The sequence below is a fragment of the Nyctibius grandis genome, chromosome Z (genome assembly GCF_013368605.1).
Source record: "Nyctibius grandis isolate bNycGra1 chromosome Z, bNycGra1.pri, whole genome shotgun sequence".
Classification (NCBI taxonomy): domain Eukaryota; kingdom Metazoa; phylum Chordata; class Aves; order Nyctibiiformes; family Nyctibiidae; genus Nyctibius; species Nyctibius grandis.
The window spans coordinates 62,283,341-62,305,585 of record NC_090695.1 but is presented as its reverse complement, the minus strand read 5'-3'; the positions used below and the strand labels follow the sequence as shown (position 1 = coordinate 62,305,585).

The 22,245-nt window shown below is 40.6% G+C and overlaps 1 protein-coding gene across 2 annotated transcripts in view; it reads left to right on the top strand.

Annotated features, from left to right (window-relative positions):
* The window catches only part of FBN2 (fibrillin 2), a 191,112-nt gene that overhangs the window by 150,116 nt on the left and 18,751 nt on the right, over positions 1–22,245 (top strand). For both annotated transcript variants that reach the window (XM_068422044.1, XM_068422045.1), the window contains exons 42-55: positions 1,417–1,485; positions 2,041–2,166; positions 2,989–3,114; positions 3,538–3,663; positions 5,221–5,337; positions 13,838–13,966; positions 14,273–14,392; positions 17,680–17,805; positions 18,043–18,195; positions 18,749–18,814; positions 19,097–19,222; positions 19,331–19,450; positions 20,347–20,469; positions 20,900–21,031. In XM_068422044.1, the coding sequence (XP_068278145.1) occupies positions 1,417–1,485; positions 2,041–2,166; positions 2,989–3,114; positions 3,538–3,663; positions 5,221–5,337; positions 13,838–13,966; positions 14,273–14,392; positions 17,680–17,805; positions 18,043–18,195; positions 18,749–18,814; positions 19,097–19,222; positions 19,331–19,450; positions 20,347–20,469; positions 20,900–21,031 (1,659 nt within the window). The remainder of the gene's footprint in view (positions 1–1,416; positions 1,486–2,040; positions 2,167–2,988; positions 3,115–3,537; positions 3,664–5,220; positions 5,338–13,837; positions 13,967–14,272; positions 14,393–17,679; positions 17,806–18,042; positions 18,196–18,748; positions 18,815–19,096; positions 19,223–19,330; positions 19,451–20,346; positions 20,470–20,899; positions 21,032–22,245) is intronic.

The following is a 22,245-nucleotide window of genomic DNA, read 5'->3' as shown; positions in this document are numbered from 1 at the left end:
CTCTCTTTTTCTGGAGCTAGAAGAGATGCCTAATAATTTGTCTGTATTTCAGGTTTAGAGGTGAGTTGAAGGTAGACTCGATATGCTTCCTCTCATTGGATGTATAATAGGCTCTTTGTAGGTCCTCAGCAGCACAAACAGTGGACCAAGCACTCATGGAAGTCCCCGGATATTACACTGCCAGAACCCCTTTGAATTTTATGTCAGTGGGACATTTTGTAGATTTTATCCACATTCTTTAGAAGGATATTTTACCTTGGCTTAATGCCCTGAATGTACAAATATCTACTGCATGCTTTGGAATTTTTCCTTAACAATAGTTTGGAAACTTAATATTGAAAGATACTTAACTGGTTTTTTTGAGAATTTGAATGGTGATATAATCTAAACAGATGCTGAATAGCAGCTGCATGGTTATTGTTTGCGAACATGTACTTAAAACAAATTGTTGATTCAAGCTGGTTGTGTCTTCACATTGGAATTATTTTGCTCCCCTCAAACAAGCTGGCTTTCAGTACACAATTCTACTGGTAGTCAGAATTCTACAAATTTGACATAGTTATAGTTGTAGGCTTGTCATTTTTCATATTTCTACCGAAATCAAAATTTATCAATGTACTGTAAATGCGTAATAGTTTTTTTTCTTGAAAGCACTGTTTTACCAGTAAAATCTCATGCCAGCATATATCCTTTATAGGAAATACTTTGTTAAAAGAAGTAATTATTTCTTATATCGTGCAATAATTAATAGATTCCATGCTAGAAAATTTTGTCTATATGGTGCCAATCCACCCAACTGCATACACCTTGCCTGGAAAAACATGGATTCCTTGATTTTATACTTTATACTGTGTATTTCCCATGCTCAAGATGCTCTGGAAAAGAGGATATAAAATAAGCATACTTAAACAATGCGCTTTTTTGGAGCTTTTTTTTTTTAAGCAGAGTGTCCATTCTGCTCTACAGTTTAGTGGAACTAAGCTGGAGTAATCTCTGCAGAAAGGAACAGAGATAGTATTGTCAAAGAAGGATAGGTACTGGTAAGTTATATTTATTTCTCCCATCTGAAAATGTTGCTGCAGATTCTCTTTACGGATGTCTAGAAAGAAGGAATAAACCTTAAAAGGTAAGTTAAGAAGTTGTATTTAAAGCAAAACCTGAAGTGCTGCTTTCTCAAACCAAACATTTACTCATGTGCAGAAGTCTGCAAAGATTTGAGAAAAGAGAAGTATGAATTAGTGTTTCAATTTGCATTCATTTATTGTCAATTTGAATTTTCAGTACAATTTGTACAGGAGGCAATGGCTCTTCTGAGTAGATTTGGCTTGTATCAGCTCTTGCTGAGAAGACTATAAGTAATTCTTGGGAGATTTATAAATATTCACTAAAAATGCATTGTTCTCTGTTTTGCTCAAGCTGAATTCAAGAACATATGTGGGAATATTCCTGGCTTCACTTTTGACATTCATACTGGAAAAGCTGTTGGTAAGTTTCACTAAACTTATTTTAACCAAAAATGGTTTTGCATAAGGTTGTTGCAGCTCCATAATAGAACCAAAATGAACATTTGATATAATAAAATTCTAATTTCATCCTGGAGTTACAATGGTGACATAAATTGTCACCATTGAAAAAAGACCAACTTTTGTGTAAAATAATTCCAATTTGTATTTTTTTTTTATTTCTACATTTTATTATCGTCTTTTGCTTACACTCCATCCTAGTTCATGGTTTTGAGTTTTAATAAAAGAGTAAGATAAAAAGTTTTGGCTTCAAAAATGTTGTGGGACTTAATCTGCACATTTGTAACAGTTCTGCACATTGTCTAGTATTTAGTATTGCTCTGTTTTGATCACTTCCTGAACTTCACATAGTTTATTTTCTCTCATAATGGGCATATGTTTAGATTTATATCCTGTATACAATTCAGTAGATTAAAAGGAACTTCTCAACTCAGTTCTAAGCACAGTGAAATTGCGAATCCAAGCAGTACATAAAGCCATGAAGTACTGTACTTTGACTAGCTGATCTCACTTTCAGACATTGATGAATGTAAGGAAATCCCAGGAATCTGTGCAAATGGTGTTTGCATCAATCAGATTGGCAGCTTCCGCTGTGAATGCCCCACTGGATTCAGCTACAATGACCTGCTCTTGGTCTGTGAAGGTGATTTGAAATTACGTTATTTTCTACTTAGCCCCCATAAGCATGTTTATGTTAAAGCGAAGGGGAACATTTAATTCACATGTTTTTCAAAATCTAAGAGACAGACTGTGACCTTTTTTTGTAGGGCTCAAGTCTATAAATCAGTTTGTGACGTGTTTGTCTTTAACACATATGCACATGCCCTTAATAAAATTTGTAATAGTTTAGTGTCAAGCAATTCACTGACTCCTAATAGGAAGTAAATGAAATGCTTTTATTTAATTTTATTTTATTTTAGGGAGGAAATTTAATTCTTGTTCTTAAAATTTCTCAAAGAAAAGTTTCCTTGATTTTTTCCATCTTTTGTCTATTCTTCTACAGTTTTATAGGTATATTCATAAAAGCTAATAGTGAAATTTTGTGTGTCCTGAAGTGAATAGGAATTTTGTCATTGGTATTCAAGTGTCTTGTGCTGACATGTGCACCTTAAAAAGCTAACAAACTGTGCCGCTTCCTATTTCAGTTCAAAGACAAAGAGGAACATTTTTTAACACAAAAGCTAATTTCTTTAGACAGACATTTAAAATTGCAAAGCCACTTCAATGTGTAGCAAGTTGGGTTCATAGGATCCTCCTTCATCCAAGAAGTGTGTTATGGATGAAGTTATATTGATTTTGCTTTTCATTTGCATTTACGGCACAAGAGGCCAAAGGTCAGAATACTCATGCTTTGTTGAGGACAAAAGATTCGTCCTGCACAAGACGGACAATACAGTCTAAATTCTAGGCAGAAGTAACTACCTTGTGGTTTCTGGTGTCTGAACTGTGACTCTTGGTATTTCAGATATTGATGAGTGCAGCAATGGAGACAATCTCTGTCAGAGAAATGCAGACTGTATCAACAGTCCTGGTAGTTACCGCTGTGAATGTGCTGCTGGTTTTAAACTTTCACCCAACGGCGCCTGTGTTGGTAAGAAATCGGTTGACTTTTATCGCCTGTTTGAATCTGGTTTTACCTAATCAATGGTATGTGCATGATTCTCTCAAAGGGTAAAAGCATCATTTATTTTCTGTTACCTTGCGTACTCTGCTGTTTTATGTAATGGTTTTTACTTTATAGCCCTGTTTCTCAGTAGAAGGAAAGAAAAGACAGGGTAAAATTTTTAAAGAACATTCTTGATGTATCAACCAAATCCTAACAGTAGTTTTGATCTCGAGGTGTATAGGCAAGAAGTTCCTATAAAATGAGGTTTTGTTATGATTCAGGTTTAGTTATGGATAATTTTGAGTCTGGTTTTAATAATAATAACAGATTGTAAAAACATGTTTGTGTAAAATGAATGAATAATAAAAGTCAATAATGTGTACCATCTGGTTTATATTTTTGTTATAGATCGCAATGAATGTCTGGAAATACCTAATGTCTGTAGTCATGGTTTATGTGTGGACATGCAAGGAAGTTACCAGTGCATATGTCACAATGGTTTTAAGGCATCCCAAGACCTGACTATGTGCATGGGTATGGAAAGAAAATCCTTTTGTGTGTGGTTTGTTTGCTTGGGTTTTAAATGGGGAGGAGATGAGTCTAAATTTTAGAGGAGCTATAGTGACATTAAAAGACTGATTCATGCATTTTTGGATTTTTATGAATAAAGTATGTGAAGTTGTCCTTGGAGTGGATATATTAGTTTGAGGAAAAAAATCACATTATTGTAAGAGATAGCTCCATATGACTGAAGAATATATTAACCCCATTTTCACAAAAATGTATCATAGTAGCATATTTGACAGAGAAGTTTGTAGGAGATACCACAGAATGATAGAGTTTGGAGATTAAACAAAGATTTTTCAATCATTCAGAAATTTATTGAGTTCATGTTTCATTTAAAAAACAGAATCCCACGTTTAATGTAAGTTAAATCTGTACTCATTTTGTATTAAAATGATGACATGATAGAGATGATGTAAGAAATAAGAAGATTGCAAAAGAAGAGTGTTTTTCTTGTTCTTTTAGTGTTTCATAATCAGTTCTGCAAAGTTTTAAAAGGAAAATTATTTTGATTTTTGAAATAACGATCATCTAAGTGTCAGTTCTAAGCTATAGAGAAGTTTAGTGTCTTCTGCAACACAGGTGTGTTCCAATTTCAACTTCAAACAGACATTTAAAACCTAATCATGTTGTGTTACATATTCATATACGCCTTGAGTCTTCTCATATTTGGACTAAATCACATTTGTCAAGCCATCTGAGGAGGATATTTGGAAAAGTGACTTTTGTTAATGCAAAATTTTGAGAGCCTGGTTACTCAAAACAGTAACTTAAATAATTGTAAAACTAATCGTAAAAATTTCATAGTATGAAATACAAATCTAGACAATGACAGGTTATGGAAATGATCCATACGACAAAATGTTTACCTTCTGTAAATAAACAAAATGTTTCAGGAAGTCCACGAGAACTAGAATAAGATCTAAATACCTTCCAGATCCCCATGAAGCTCCCAAAATTACTGAAACACACACCAGGAAACATTGCATTTTAGTGCCTTTTAAAAATTGATGTTTCTAGGAGTTTGTAAGTTGTCTTTATAATTCTGGATGTAGTATTGACATAATGTATTTACATTGTAAATTGACTTGTGAACAGTGAGACAAAACTCTTGATAGAGCGTTTTTAACAGTTTTTCATGGGCTTAGGAGTAAAATATATACATAAAATTCAAGATAGTTCCAGGGCTGTGACGCTGAATCCTTTGTACTAAGTTCTGATCACTAGCATACATTAAGAAATTAAGAAATGTTAGTATGGAAAATAAAAAGACTGAATGCTTTGAGATACTGCACATGCACTTACTTTTATCTTTGCATGTAACAGTATCTTTTATTTTAAAAATACATGAATGTGTTGTGTAACATTTTCCTATGTGTGCCCAGAAGCTGTAAAAATCAGTAGTACAAGTAGAAAATGTGACAGATGAAAGACTGAAGTTTAGAATACTGTCACTGTGCACAGGTAACACATTAACACATACCTGGGAAAATCAGTTCTCACATACAGTTTTGTTTCTCTTTGCAGATGTTGATGAATGTGAACACCATCCATGTGGAAATGGAACTTGTAAAAACACAGTTGGATCATATAACTGCCTGTGTTATCCAGGGTTTGAATTAACTCATAATAATGATTGTATGGGTAGGTAATGTAATCCAAACTTTATTTTCATTGCTGCTGGCTTGGTATGCCAAGAAGGATGGTATATACTTAAACAGAAGACAGGTCAGGGTGCTAAGAAAGTTAACTGAGTGCAGTAACTGATACTGTTACGAGCCCTAGAGGTTAATCATTACTATCATTTTTTAAACTAATTAAAAATATTTTTTACTGGCCAGCTTGAGATAATGTAAACCCTAAGTCTCTGGACCACTGGGGCAACCTTACAGTTCACTGACTTTTTAATTCAGCCCTCACCTCCATTAGATTTCCTGGGTAATTACAGCACACATTCTTGACTTCTGGCACAGTCTATAGGCACCACTTGCAATAAGCATATATTGTATCATACCACCAGTGTTGCCTCATGAACTTAAAATCATTTATTTATTTCCCCATGTTACTTGACACTTGCACACAGTGTGAAAGAGGAAGCAGACCAGCAGTAAGAAAGCCAGGACAACTAATCTACCAAATGTGCTCTCCGAAGATGAACTCTACTTATACAGAGTTTACACAGGCATTGCTATTTCCTATTCCCTAAAGCACAGGACACCAGAATATATGATGGTTTTGGACAATTTAAATTCCTGGATACTTTTGATAAAGCAACTAAAATCTTCCTGGGCTGAAGAACAGCCTTGTCAGTCTCTGGAGATCCTCTCCCTTGCACAGAGTATAAGCCAAAAGAGAGCAAGGCTTTATATTCCTTCCTGCTGCAGAAAGAAGACTGGACAAAGTCTACTGGTTCCTTTCTGGTTCAGGAAAGAACTAAAACATCTTAAATAAGTGTTTTAAATCCTCTCCTTTTCCAGGAAAGAGAAAATTTAAAACTTGTTCAAGTAGTTTGGCGGGCAGAAGAGGTTCGCGGGCAGTGCTGTTTCCTGCCTGCCATGGGGAAAACGGACGGGCCTAATGCTCCCCAGGTAGTGGAGGATCCTCTTCCTCCTCCACAAGGAGCAGGAGGAGACCTAGGGGATGGGGGACAATGGAGGCAGGTCCCTGCTCGGGGTGGCAGGCAAATCCCATCCCGACCTTCCTCCCCTCCTCGCGTCCCCCTGCAGAATAGGTATGAGGTGCTGGAACCTGAGCGTCTCCTGAGCGTCAGGAAGGCACGAATCTAGGTGAAGGACCTTCTAAGAGGCTACGTAAACAGAAGCAACCAACTAGGAGGGCTGCAACCAGCTCCAAAAACGAGAAAAGTAATTGTTGTAGGTGACTCCCTGCTAAGGGGAACGGAGAGCCCCATATGCAGGCCAGACCCAGCTCACAGGGAAGTCTGCTGCCTCCCTCGGGCTCGGGTAAGGGATGTTGCCAGGAGGATTCCTGAACTGGTGAGGCCCTCTGACTACTACCCACTATTAGTATTGCAGGTGGGTAGGTATGAGATTGAAGGGAGAAGTCCCAGGGCTATCAAAAGGGACTTCAGGGCCCTGGGGTGTTTGGTGAAGGGGGTAGGTGCACAGGTTATATTCTCCTCAATTCCTTTGGTGTTAGGTGAAAATAGGGAAAGGACTATGAAAATACAACAGATGAATAAGTGGCTAAAAGACTGGTGCCGGAGGTGGGATTTTGGGTTCTTTGACCACGGGGCAGCTTTCATGGCACCGGGCCTGCTTATGCTGGATGGGGAACAGCTGAGTCAGAAGGGGAAAAGGGTTATGGCCCAGAAGTTGGCAGGGCTGGTCAAGAGGTCTTTAAACTAGGTTCGATGGGGGAGGGGGATAAGACCAGGGCAGCCGCAAATGAACCTAGGGGCGACAGGCCTGCGTCGGGGGCAAGGCCGCTAGCCCAGCTGAAGTGCATTTACACCAATGCGCGCAGTATGGGCAACAAACAGGAAGAGCTAGAAGACACTGTACAGCAGGAAGGTTATGATGTGGTTGCCATCACAGAAACGTGGTGGGATGACTCTCATGACTGGAGTGCTGCTGTGGATGGCTATAAGCTCTTTAAGAGGGACAGGCGAAGCAGGAGAAGCGGCGGGGTGGCACTGTATGTTAGGGAGTGCTTGGACTGTGTCGAAATTGAGGAAGATGGTGAGGATGACAAGGTTGAATGTTTATGGGTGAAGATGAGGGGGAAGGTCGGCAGGGCGGACATTACGGTGGGAGTCTGTTATAGACCACCCAACCAGGATGAGCAGGCGGACGAGGCGTTTTACAAGCGGCTGTCAGAAGCCGCCCGGTCACCGGCCCCTGTACTCGTGGGCGACTTCAACTTGCCGGATGTCTGCTGGAAATACAACATGGCAGAGAGGAAGCAATCTAAGAGATTCCTCGAATGTGTGGAGGACAACTTCCTCATGCAAGTGGTAAATGAGCCCACTAGAGGAGGGGCCCTGCTTGACCTGTTGTTTGTGAACAGGGAGGGACTAGTGAGAGGGTGAGGGTCGGTGGCCGTCTTGGGAATAGCGACCACGAAATGTTAGAGTTTTCGATAGTGGGTGAAGTAAGGAGGGGCAAGAGCAGAACTTCTGCCTTAGATTTCCGCCGGGCAGACTTTAGCCTGTTTAAGAGGCTGGTGGACCGAGTCCCTTGGCAATCGAATTGGTCCTGAAGGGCAAAGGAGTCCAGGAAGGCTGGACATGCTTCAAAAGGGAATTGCTAAATATTCAGGAGCAGGCTGTCCCAGTGTGTAGGAAGACAAGCGTCGGGGAAAAAGACCGGCCTGGTTAAACAGGGAACTTAGACTAGAACTTAAGGAAAAAAAGAGAGGCTATTTGCTCTGGAAGAAGGGTCGGGTAACTTGAAGGTCTATAGGGACGTGGCCAGGTCGTGTAGGGAGAAGATTAGAAGGGCCAAAGCTCAATTAGAGCTTGATTTGGCTGCTACAGTCAAAAATAACAAAAAGAGCTTTTACAAATACATCAACAGCAAAAGGAGGGTCAAGGAGAGCCTCCACCACTTGCTGAATGAGGAGGGTAGTGTAGTGTCAGGGGATGAGGAAAAGGCAGAGGTGCTCAATGCCTTCTTTGCCTCGGTCTTTAATGTCAAGACCGGTTGTCCTCAGGAGACTCGGCCCCCAGAGCCTGAAGTTAGGGACGGGGGGCTGTGTGAACCCCCTGTAATCCAGGAGGAGATGGTTCGTGACCTGCTGTGCCAATTGGACACCCACAAGGCTATGGTCCCAGATGGGATTCACCCCAGAGTAATGAAGGAACTGGCAAATGAACTTGCCAAACCACTCTCGATTATCTACCGGCAGTCCTGGTCAACTGGAGAAGTTCCAGCTGACTGGAAATTAGCAAATGTAACGCCCGTCTACAAGAAGGGTCAGAAGGATGATCCGGGGAACTATAGGCCTGTCAGCCTGACCTCGGTGCCAGGCAAGGTGATGGAACAGATCATCCTGAGTGCCATTACACGGCACATGCAGGACAATCGGGGCATCGGGGCCAGCCAACATGGATTCATGAAAGGCAGGTCCTGCTCGACCAACCTGGTCTCCTTCTATGACCAAGTGACCCGCTTAGTAGATGAGGGCAGGGCTGTGGATGTAGTCTATCTAGACTTCAGTAAGGCATTTGACACTGTCTCCCACAGCATCCTCCTGGACAAACTGGCTGCCCGGGGCTTGGATGGGTGGACTCTTCAATGGGTTAAAAACTGGCTGGATGGCCGAGCCCAGAGAGTGGTGGTGAATGGGGCAAAGTGCAACTGGCGGCCGGTCACTAGCGGTGTCCCCCAGGGCTCAGTTCTGGGGCCGGTGCTGTTCAATATCTTTATAGATGATCTAGACATAGGGATTGAGTGCACCCTCAGTAAATATGCAGATGACACCAAGCTGGGTGGGAGTGTCGATCTGCTGGAGGGTGGGAAGGACCTACAGAGGGATTTGGACAGGTTAGATAGATGGGCCGAGACCAACAGCATGAGGTTCAACAAGAACAAGTGCCGGGTCTTACACTTTGACCACAACAACCCCATGCAGCGCTACAGACTGGGGGAAGAGTGGTTAGAAAGCGGCCCGGTGGAAAGAGACCTGGGGGTGCTGATCGACAGCCGGCTAAACATGAGCCAGCAGTGTGCCCAGGTGGCCAAGAAGGCCAATGGCATCCTGGCCTCTATTAAGAATAGTGTAGCCAGCCGGTCTAGGGAAGTGATCGTCCCTCTGTACTCGGCACTGGTGAGGCCGCACCTTGAATCCTGTGTCCAGTTCTGGGCCCCGCACTTCAAGAAAGATGTTGAGGTGTTGGAGCGAGTGCAGAGGAGGGCGACCAAGCTGGTGAAGGGTCTGGAGGGTCTGACCTACGAGGAACGGCTGAGGGAGCTGGCATTGTTTAGCCTGGAGAAGAGGAGGCTCAGAGGTGACCTTATTGCAGTCTACAACTACCTGAAGGGAGGTTGTAGTGAAGTGGGAGTCGGCCTCTTCTCCCGGGCAACTAGCGATAGGACAAGAGGACACAGCCTCAAGCTTCGCCAGGGGAGGTTCAGGTTGGACATCAGGAAGAATTTCTTTTCAGAAAGGGTTATTAGACATTGGAATGGGCTGCCCAGGGAGGTGGTGGAGTCACCATCTCTGGATGTGTTTAAGAAAAGACTGGACATGGCACTTTTAGTGCCATGGTCTAGTTGACATGGTGGTGTCAGGGCAACGGTTGGACTCGATGATCCCTGAGGTTTCTTCCAACCTGGTTGATTCTGTGATTCTGTGAAGTAAGAAGAGTCTGCTGCCAAAGAATGAGGCTGCCAAAGTCATGCCTTGCATGACTGGAATGTGGTCATGGATGGCTATGTCCTGTTCAGGAAAGACAGGCCACTAAGGAGAGGTGGTGGAGTTGCTCTTTATGTGAGTGAGCAGCTAGAATGTCTTGAGTTCTGTCCAGGGGCGGATCAGGAGCGAGTTGAGAGTTTGTGGGTGCGAATTAAGGGGCAGGCTGGCAGGGGTGATACTGTTGTGCGTGTCTATTACAGGCCACCAGATCAGGATGAGGAGGGTGATGAGGCCTTCTACAGGCAGCTGAGAGCAGTCTCGCAATTACAGGGCCTGGTTGTCATGGGGGATTTCAACTACCCTGATATTTGCTGGGAGGCCTACTCAGCCAGCCATCCTCAGTCCAGGAGGTTCCTCCAGTGCATTGATGATAACTTTCTGATGCAAATGGTGGATGAGCCAACTAGGAGAGGAGCGCTGCTGGATCTTATCCTCACTAACAAGCAGGGTCTGGTTGAAGAGGTGAAGGTTGAGGGCAGCCTTGGTTGTAGTGACCATGAGATGGTAGAGTTCAGGATCTCATGTGGCAGGAACAGAATAGCTAGCAGAATCACAACCCTGAACTTCAGGAGGGACAACTTTGGCCTTTTCAAGCAATTGCTAGGGGAAATCCCATGGGACAGGGTACTAGAAGGTAAGGGGGCCCAAGATAGTTGGTTAGCATTCAAGGACTGCTTCTTCTGAGCTCAAGATCAGAGCATCCCAACAGGTAGGAAGTCAAGGAAGGGTAGCAGGAGACCTGCATGGTTAAGCAGGAAACTGCTGGGCAAACTCAAGTGGAAGAAGAGGGTGTACAGATCATGGAAGGAGGGGCTGGCCACTCGGGAGGAATATAAGTCTGTTGTCAGAGGATGTAGGGAGGCAACTAGGAAAGCTAAGGCCTCCTTGGAATTAAACCTTGCAAGAGAGGTCAAGGACAACAGAAAGGGCTTCTTCAAATACATTGCAGGTAAAGCCAACACTAGAGGTAATGTAGGCCCACTGATGAATGAGGTGGGGGCCCTGGAGACAGAGGATAAAGAGAAGGCGGAGTTACTGAATGCCTTCTTTGCCTCTGTCTATAGTGCTGGAGGCTGTCCTGAGGAGCCCCGGACCCCTGAGGCCCCAGAAGAAGTCAGGATAGAGGAGGAATCTGTCTTGGTAGATGAGGGCTGGGTCAGGGACCAATTAAACAATCTGGACGTCCATAAATCCATGGGCCCTGATGGGATGCACCCGCGGGTGCTGAGGGAGCTGGCAGAAGTCATTGCTAGGCCACTCTCCATCATCTTTGCTAAGTCGTGGGGAACGGGAGTAGGTGCCTGAGGACTGGAGGAAAGCGAATGTCACTCCAGTCTTCAAAAAGGGCAAGAAGGAGGACCCGGGTAACTATAGACCGGTCAGCCTCACCTCCATCCCCGGAAAGGTGATGGAACAACTTGTCCTTGGTGCTGTCTCTAGGCACATCAAGGATAGGGGGATCATTAGGGGCACGCAGCATGGCTTCACCAAGGGGAAGTCATGCTTAACCAACTTGATAGCCTTTTATGAGGACGTAACCCGGTGGATAGATGATGGTAAAGCTGTGGATGTGGTCTATCTCGATTTCAGTAAAGCGTTTGACACAGTCTCCCACAGCATCCTCGCAGCTAAACTGAGGAAGTGTGGTCTGGATGATCGGGTAGTGAGGTGGATTGTAAACTGGCTGAAGGAAAGAAGCCAGAGAGTGGTGGTCAATGGGACAGAGTCCAGTTGGAGGCCTGTGTCTAGCGGAGTCCCTCAAGGGTCGGTACTGGGACCAGTTCTATTCAATATATTCATTAATGACTTGGATGAGGGATTAGAGTGCACTGTCAGTAAGTTCGCTGATGACACAAAACTGGGAGGAGTGGCTGACACACCAGAAGGCTGCGCAGCCATTCAGAGAGACCTGGACAGGCTGGAGAGTTGGGCGGGGAGAAATTTAATGAAATATAACAAGGGCAAGTGTAGAGTCCTGCATCTGGGCAAGAACAACCCCATGTACAAGTACAAGTTGGGGGCAGACCTGTTGGAGAGCAGCGTAGGGGAAAGGGACCTGGGGGTCCTAGTGGACAACAGGATGACCATGAGCCAGCAATGTGCCCTTGTGGCCAAGAAGGCCAATGGCGTCGTGGGGTGTATTAGAAGGGGTGTGGTTAGCAGGTCGAGAGAGGTTCTCCTCCCCCTCTCCTCTGCCCTGGTGAGGCCGCATCTGGAATTTGGTGTCCAGTTCTGGGCCCCTCAGTTCAAGAAGGACAGGGAACTGCTAGAGAGAGTCCAGCGCAGAGCCACGAAGATGATTAAGGGAGTGGAACATCTCCCTTATGAGGAGAGGCTGAGGGAGCTGGGTCTCTTTAGCTTAGAGAAGAGGAGACTGAGGGGTGACCTCATTAATGTTTATAATATGTAAAGGGCAAGTGTCATGAGGATGGAGCCAGGCTCTTCTCAGTGACATCCCTTGACAGGACAAGGGGCAATGGGTGCAAGCTGGAACACAGGAGGTTCCACATAAATATGAGGAAAAACTTCTTTACAGTGAGGGTGACCGAACACTGGAACAGGCTGCCCAGAGAGGTTGTAGAGTCTCCTTCTCTGGAGACATTCAAAACCCGCCTGGACGCGTTCCTGTGTGATATGGTCTAGGTAATCCTGCTCCGGCAGGGGGATTGGACTAGATGATCTTTCGAGGTCCCTTCCAATCCCTAACATTCTGTGATTCTGTGATTCTGTGAATGGCACTATTTACCAAGGAGGTTCTTTCCCTTGGCAGTATAGCAGCCAATCCACTGTCAGGAGCATCCAGTGCCTCTGCTCCAGTCTGTGATTTCAAGGAGGCCAAGGAGCCCAAGATGACTCAGAGGCTTGGCCTTTTGTTAGCACTCCTCTTGACAGCTTGGAGAGCCTCAGGGCTTTCTTCCAAACTATCCTAGTCATTCAAAGGCAATTTAACCCATCCCAGTATAATACTTTGGAGGTATTTCTGCTCATAGAAGTGTAACACAGAAGAAACGCTATGGAATAAACCAGTAACACAGGCGCAGCTGTAGTGGCTGAAGCAGAAGGTACATCTTTTTCAGGATCTGGTTCTTAATGCTTCTGAAGAAGACTAAAATCTCTTCAGTAACATGATGTTAGTCTTCATCATTCAAATTCAAGTATTGTAAAACAGGAGAGTGTAAGTTGTTCTTACGCCATGATGCTTATCTGATCTCCTTTTCATTGATTCTGACACTTTCTTATCTGTTTTTTTTCGTTATGCAGTGCTCCTTTAAGTCTGTATTATTAAAGTAACTACAAACTAATAAGCATTTTCAAACCTCATTTTCAGAACTGTTACGAAGCAGAAAAATCATCCTGTGGAAAGCAAATGATATATTACAAAATTTGAAAATGACAAGGCAGGTTTTAGGAGGAAACTGAAGCGCATGTAAATCCACTCCATGTAACATTTTCTTTTCTGTTTCTGGAATTAGTATCATACAGTCACTTGGCAGTCATTGAATGTCCAGATGCAGTAGCTGAGGTAATGCTGCAAGTTTGAAAATTATGATACCATATAAAAAAGAGTGTTGTTTACATAGAACATATACCTTAATGCACTTGAGTGAGTTAGTTTCCACTAGCTGTCAGCTGTTTCCCTGTTGCTGCAAGATTTACCTTTTCCTCAGAAATACATATTGCAACTTGAGTGTGTTTATAACATACTGTATATACTGTGCTGGGACTCAGCTCTCACTTTTGGGATTTTATTTTATTTTTTTTACAGATATCGATGAATGCAGTTCCTTCTTTGGTCAGGTGTGCAGAAACGGACAGTGTTTCAATGAAATTGGTTCCTTCAAATGTTTATGTAATGAGGGATATGAACTTACTCTAGATGGCAAGAATTGTATTGGTATGTATGATACCACATGGAGATGTTAAAGTACTGATGAGCTGAAATAATCAAACTATTAGCTCCCATCTAAAGGGAATCACCACAGTCTGAGTATCTAAGTATATTAATAAAGACAATTACTTTAACGAAAACACAGTAGAAGTAACTGGGTTTTGGAATGGTTGTTGATCTTCAAGCATTTAAATGCCTTAGAAAAAGAAAATCAGAAAAGAACCCTACAATCTTTTTCATGAATAAGCCTGTTTTGTTACCATAAGAATTCCATGATTCTAAACCTTTCTTAATTCCATCTACTCCCCAAAGATACTAACGAGTGTGTGGCACTACCCAGTTCATGCTCTCCTGGTACCTGTCAGAATCTGGAAGGATCGTTCAGATGCATCTGTCCACCAGGATATGAAGTAAAAAGTGAAAGTTGTATTGGTAAGGCAAGTTGTAATTGTTGCTTCTGCACAATTTAAAAATTAGAAAAAGTATCTGGTTCTAATTTGGTGGAAAGTAGTTGTACACGCTAATGTTTGTGAATGTTGCCTGACTTACTTAAAATCATGGTGACAGAATAAATAAGTAGGAAAAGTCTTTAGGAAGAGTTTTTAAAAATAGAAGGCAAGATATTTTGTACAGTATTGTAATGTATTTTGTACATTAACTTCTTCATTAATGCAAACAAAAATATTTAATTTTCAAAAAGATGGTATTTTATGTTTCATTGACTTTTTTTTTTAAATGTCATTCATAAAACAAACCAACCCGTGTACTGGATTTATATTATGTTTACAGAAACGTAATTATTGGCAATCAATGCATGAACTAAGCTTCAGAGGGCTATGACGTTTAAAAATCTTGATAAAATCGTGGAGCTGATGGGAACATTTGCTTAAACTGATTTCTTCTAACAACTGTTTTCTGATTTTGTGTTTTGTATAATGCCATTCAAGTGCTGAGATTCATAGGAGGAGGAAGAGGGTAGAGCAGACCTTTCATCAGTTTCCATGTTCATTCATATAAGTCTCATTTAAAGCCTTGAATATCATTCACGAGCTGAATGTCACAAAATTCATGAAGATCTGGTGTGGCAAGGAATGAGAAATAAATCCAAGTTACAACTCCCTTTTCCAGCAGAGCAAATCACAGGACTACAGTGAATTAACTATGTGGGGCACCTGGCAAGGAAGGTTCACACAACTAGTTTTAAGTAACTAACCTAGAAGCCTTAGGTTTCTGCATGGTGAAAGGACAGAGTAAGCACCTGTCTCTCCACTGTGACTATATTAGGAAACCCGGTTTTCCGCTTGAATGACTGGTTAGCTGGTGTGGCACCCTAGACACACATTCATCCAAATAACTCCCACAAATAAATGAGCAGCTTGGCCTTGTATGGACTGAAGAAAACACTAGCGAGGACATAAAGATTTGGCTTATAGCCACCTAATCTGTATGGGTGCAGGAAATTGATCACAGGAACCTTTCTGAATTTTTGTCTTGAACAATAAGATATATTTTCTAAGCCTCAGTGTCCTCTCATCCTTTTGTATCCTGCCACCATATTCAGTTTGCCTGCCAGCTTCATGGTTTCTTTTGGCAGCTGCTGTTTCCATATTAGCAATTATGTTTGAGAGGAATTCAAATCACCTACAATTGTGAAATCATGAATTTAAAATGAAAACTTTTGGTTTTCCAGGAAAATCACTGTCAGTATCCTGACAGAATCTCTGGGTGTTTTTGACAGCATCAGTGACTGCCAAACAGATTTTTGCCTGAACTGAGTAAAAGGGACTTAATTGCATTCTTTTTCTTCATTCTGCCATGTGTCTAGAAAATTTTCAGCTAAAGTTCCAAGAAAATGCCCAGATATTCACATGTGATTGTACTAATACTTTGATTAATATTACGACAGCTCTTGCAACATACGTTCCCCATTACTTTCTATTGATATTATATACAAACAGCTTTATAAAAATTCATTACTTCTGTCTGTAACGTGAAGGTCAGCAATGGCTAAATTACTTTTTGAGCCGAGGGTGATTATATGCAGGAGAAACCAAAACAGATGGGAGCCACAGAAAAATTCTTAGTTTTCACCTACCCGTTTAATATGTTTCCTTTCATTTTATGGGAATGAAAGGGAGAGGACTCATATACTTCCACAGTCTAGCTAGTCACCTGTTCATCATGGCCACAAAAATAATTTCTTCCACTAGTCCCAAGCCATTCATTACAGTAATGATCAGTACTTCAAAAGAGCAGTTTTTCCATCCCGTTAATGCAGCTGAATTGCTGGGCTTTGTTTATTAGCAATGGCCACACTAAGTGGGAAATTAGTTACCTTTTTTTCACTGAAATAAGCTGATTTAAAATGCTTCACATAGTAAGAGCCTGTCCATGGGAAGCTACTGCAGAGTTTGGTCATATGCCAGATTATGCTACACTGGTTTGTTTATGTGCTATACCTGACAGTAACTTCTGAAAATGGGACTCAAGGGAATATTTTTCTGAAGTAATGTTACAGAAGCTATTCCTACCTGAGTTCTTCCATCACTGCACTTACATTTTCCTAGTGATAAAGACTATATTTCCATTGTTCCCTTATCTGCTAAATACAGATCAGTTTTCTAAGACTCAGTATAGTAGAGAGTCTAACAACTATCAGGAAAAATGGCACTACAAATTTGTGACTCAGTGTCCATGAGGCTTACTTTCATGGAGAATACCTGTTCCTGCCTACACTTTGATTAAGATCAATATGGATATTATTGTAAAACGCTTATACAGCCATAGGTCTCTGTGATGATTCTTTTAATATCCTGTACTGAAAGACTCAGGAGGGCTTGTACTGCAGGTATAGCTTTGGAGATTATTAAAATACAGTTCAGAATTTACTAAATTATAATTACCTTTACAAATTTAGCATGGAGGCTTATATCTTCTGTCAGTATTTGCAGAATAGAATAAATTAAACTATAGTTTAAAATAATAGATATGAAAAATTAAAGGTCTATTAATGTATTACTTTTCTTACTCTGCCTGATACTGTTTGAGCTGCACAATTTTACAGGCACTTGGTGTTTATATTAAGTACTCTTTTATTTTGGTTTAAGTTTTTAATAATTATACAAAGATCTCTATTTTAAAAAAATTTAAATCTCACAGATAAATGGTAATAGCAATATATTCTAAATTATGCAGCTGAACAGGAAAAAATTTAAATAACATCAAGAGTGGCTATGGAAGACTGGTAAATATAAATCTGAATCTATAAATATAATCATAGGCCTCCCTCTACTAATAATTAGCTATAGTTTCAGTTCAAGAATGAGTCAATCAGCATGAAAAAAAAGCCCACCTTTAATTAAAAAGAACTCCCAAAATACAGATTTTTAAAAATTCATCTTTGGATGTTTTATGTTTACAGAAAAATATTTTTTGTATCAGAAATATATCTTATCCTCTGTTTCAGTCTGAAAGTATTTATTTAATGTTTATATTATAAATATGACAAAGAACAAAGAATGCTATTTGGAGAGGGAAGTGCATGCCAGTGTAACACTAATTTGAAAGAGTTATGGAACCTTCAGGCTGCTTTATCTCTTGTGTGCTTTATTGGAGGAGCACCTCCAGGTGAAGTTAAATAAATAAATAAGCAATCTTTCTTAACAAAGGAATACACAGCCAATGGGGTTATGGTGAACCTTTTCTCCTTTAATTTACAGATATTAATGAGTGTAACGAGGATCCCAACATCTGTCTCTTTGGCTCTTGCACGAACACTCCAGGAGGTTTCCAGTGCATCTGTCCTACAGGTTTTGTGCTATCTGATAATGGACGTAGATGTTTTGGTAAGTTAATGATTAAGGAATGTACTGACTTATTCTAACAGATAACAGCTACTCTGCAGAATGAGTAAAGAAGGACAATTGCAGGTCCCTTCCAAACTATGCCCTTAAGAGGGTTGGGAAGTGCTTTCAAAATAGTATGAAAAATACAGGCCTAACATTATTCCTTTCAGGGCTAGACAGTCATCATCTAACCAGGTATGAGGTGCTAGCTCCATGTAACTGTATTTTCTTTTTTAGATACTCGCCAGAGCTTCTGTTTCACTAACTTTGAGCATGGGAAATGCTCAGTGCCAAAGGCTTTCAACACCACAAAGGCAAAGTGTTGCTGCAGTAAAATGCCAGGAGAAGGATGGGGTGATCCCTGTGAGCTCTGTCCAAAGGAGGAAGAAGGTACACATAAAGATTTAAAATAAAGCCTTTTTAGGTGTGAGAAAAGGAGAAGCACATTTATGTTGTAGCTTTTTCATCATTAGAAGGAGAGATCTTTTTGGCATTCTCTCTTAACAACCTTTTCTAGGATCATTTTCAGGTCAACAAAAGGAACAAAATTAATTAGAAGAAACCACAGAAAAAGAGAAATACTGAGTTGTTGGTTTTGCTCTGTAGAGAAATGAACTAGTAGCTTCATCTGTAGATGTAGCCTGCTTTAGGTAAAAGGGAAGAGCAAAATGGGACAGTGCCAAGAATCCCTGGAGTAATCAAGTTTTCGGTTCTTGGTTTTCTCCAGGTACAGAAAGGGGAAGGCACCAAGCTCAACGACTTCTAGTGCTGCTTCTCTGACCTAGAGACAGTGTTACTTTTGCACCTGGCAAGACAGTGTAATGACCGTGATTTAAACAGTTGACAGTTTTGAAAAATGTGATATAGGAGATTTTTTGATGGCTTTAACCATCTGTCATGGTCTCTCTCACTCGCACTTTTTTTCAAAAACATACCTCTACAGTTGCTTTTCAGGACCTGTGTCCATATGGTCATGGAACTATTCCTGGAATTGATGATACACGTGAAGGTAGGTATTCTTTTTCCTCATAATTCAAAGAAAAATTATTTATACTTAAAACTAGACTTGGATATTATAGTATGTGATGGCCTGCTCCTTACAGCCCCAGGTGACAAGAGGCTAGCCTTTAATAATGTGGACCATTATGAAATGATAGTTAAAAGATTACCTTTGAAATTGCCTGGCTGGAGACCAACAGAATAGGGCGCTTAGGTTTTTTTTAAATGCTTTTTTAAGACTTGATACAGAAGTGCATCAGCTAAGTGGTTCTAATATCTTCCTGCTTTTTAGATGTCAATGAATGCCTTGAAAACCCAGGGATTTGCTCAAATGGACACTGCATCAATACTGATGGATCGTTCCGCTGTGAGTGCCCCATGGGATACAACTTAGATTACACTGGAGTACATTGCATCGGTGTGTCCATATTAAATATGAATTATAAGAATGGTAACACTTGAATTTAAAACACCGTTTGAAAATTGTCCCAGTTCTCTTCAGTTTGCATTTATTCATTATATACAGATACTGATGAATGTTCAATTGGCAACCCCTGTGGAAACGGTACGTGCACTAATGCGATCGGCAGTTTTGAGTGCAACTGTCATGAAGGATTTGAGCCAGGCCCAATGATGAATTGTGAAGGTAACTTGTCCTCTTTATTTTTTTCCTTTAATGTTTGTCCAGTCCTCAGTATTCAAATTATTTTATTAACCAGGCCTGCGGTGCTATAATAACTAAGAGGGAAAAAAGTTTCTCTGCTTGAAATATATCATTGAAAAAAGAAGTCCTGAATTGATTTAAGCAGTATTTTTAGTTTCTCACAGGATTTACTGAACTGCATGTTGTGGTATGTTATATTATTCAGCTGTTTGTTGGAAGGAGGCAGGGGTGAGGGGGGTGTGGAGCGGACGGCACGAGAAGTAACTGTTGAAACTGTTGAGCCCCCAAAATATCTTCACAAATGGTATAGCTAACCATGGCAAAACTGCTTGAATTTGCAGAGCATTTTTCATAACTGAGACAGAGCAGTTATGAACTGACCCACTCATCACAGTTATAGTAACAAGTGAGTTATACTGAATGTAATAAACTGAAGTCAGACCACTGCTCCATCTAGTCCCTTATTTCATCCCTCACAGTTGAAATGCTAATTCAGCATACAAGCATGACTAACTTTCTGCAGTTCACTCCTCTAATACAAGAGCTGAGGATATAGGGAAAATAGGATGTAAGCTGACATCTCTCATCACACAAAAATACATTAAAAAATGATCATATAATAAAAATCTGAAATAGACCTGTCCCAACTTGTCGTTCTAAGCTTAAGTAGTTCCATATTTATTATGCCATTATTTTTAAGCAGAGCTTTATTCATTTTTCTCTGGCTACTCAAAACCAAACATCCACAAGTTTCTGATTTGAATTATTACATTTCTGATACTTTTTACCTGACAAGAGAAGCACAGGTATAAGAAAACCTTCCTGGTGATTGTTTTAAAACTTAGTGGAGAATGATTATTTTGTTCCTTTCTGTTCAGATATAAACGAGTGTGCTCAGAATCCCTTGCTGTGTGCTTTTCGTTGTATCAACACTTACGGTTTCTATGAATGCACGTGTCCAGTCGGCTATGAACTAAGAGAAGACCAAAAGATGTGCAAAGGTAATGACTGACTTATAAACTTTTACCCAGCTTCCATCACCCTGTACTGGCCAAAGCATAATCCAAATATTTCTGTGCATCTTGCATTCTCCCTCTCAGTGGAATATAGCAAACAGCCCAACAGATGATTATTTACTCTTTCAGAACTCATGTAAGACCGGTATATAGTGTTTCTGTTATCAAATGTACCCCTTGATAGGGATTGTAAAGCCAAGACGGTCACAGTAGTGAAGTTCATCTTTAACATGACAAGATGCTACGGCTTACAAAGATTAAGACAACTGCAGTTAAGCATAGTGCTCAGATTTTTCTTCAGTGCTTGTTAGTTAGGGAAGTCTGTATGTCCTGTTTCTTGAGAAAGTGCTAGTTGTCTTCAGTAACAGAAGCTACTGGAAGGAAGTGCAAACACAAAATGTATATTTTTTTCCAGATCTAGATGAGTGTGGTGAAGGTGTCCATGACTGCGAATCAAGAGGCATGATATGCAAAAATTTGATTGGTACCTTCATGTGCATTTGTCCTCCTGGAATGACACGGAGACCTGATGGAGAAGGCTGCACAGGTAAAGCTTAGAAAGGGAAGAGGACATCTACTGGCATTAAAAAAAGGAAACAAATGAAAAATTCTCTGTATTTGTATATAGTAAACTAGAAAATAGCAGTTCATAAAGGACACTTAAGATAGCTAATGATGCCCACATCCTAAACTTTCTTTTTTGTTTCAAGGTTTGAGCCTTATCTGAAAGTAGTCCTACATGACTAATAAGTATTTCAGAAGAAAAACTCTGTTTTTGTTTCTTCTGTTGTACAACAAAATCAGAAAGTTTTTCAGACACTTGTTAGATTTAAAAAATCAAGTTGCCAAACAAAACGAGACCTCATCTCATGAGTAGGAAGCAAAATTATTGTAAGTAAAAAGTTACATTTCCTTTAGCATTAATACTGTTTAGAAATAATATGGCAGTTCCTTAAAGAATTAAAATTGTAAGATTCTGAAACAACATATAAAAGCCATGAAGAGCAAAAGATGTGGAAACTGCCATAGTTCAGAATAATTCTTCATGCTGTAAGTAAGCAAACAGCTTTCCTCCATCGTTTTCTCTATTAGTTGAGTGGGAAATGATAGCTACATTTTGGCAAATTATACTTTCTTCTGGTACATAAAAAAACCCAAGACTGTTCCAAAGTTCTCTGTAGACAGAAGTAGCTGAGGCTGTCGTTGGCTCAGAAGGAAAAAAAAATTAAACATCCATCTCAGTGAATGCTTTAAATGAAAATATTTTAAAACAGTGTTCCTTCAGCAAGAGAATGACTACTCTCCTTTACAGATCTTTATGATTTTTTTCAGGGGAAGTAATCTGTATTATCAACAATTTTGCCTTTTTTTTTGCCATGTAATACTGTCTTTAAATCATGTGAGGTTTTTCTGAGGTTTTATTTTAAGCATTTATAAAGGTGTGTAATTGTGCCATTGGCTATGGAAGAAAATACACTTAAGATTGTAAACTGTTTAAGGGAAATGATGTGCAGATGGAAATGGACTGATTGCAGAAGAGATCAGATGTATTCAGAGACTCTTAATGATTATAAAGTGAAAATTTGTTATGCAAATCATGCATGTATTCCAATTTTAGTTAAATGTTACTTGCCAGGTGAAAGTTATGACTAAAACTTCACAGAATCACAGAATCAACCAGGTTGGAAGAGACCTCAGGGATCATCGAGTCCAACCGTTGCCCTGACACCACCCTGTCAACTAGACCATGGCACTAAGTGC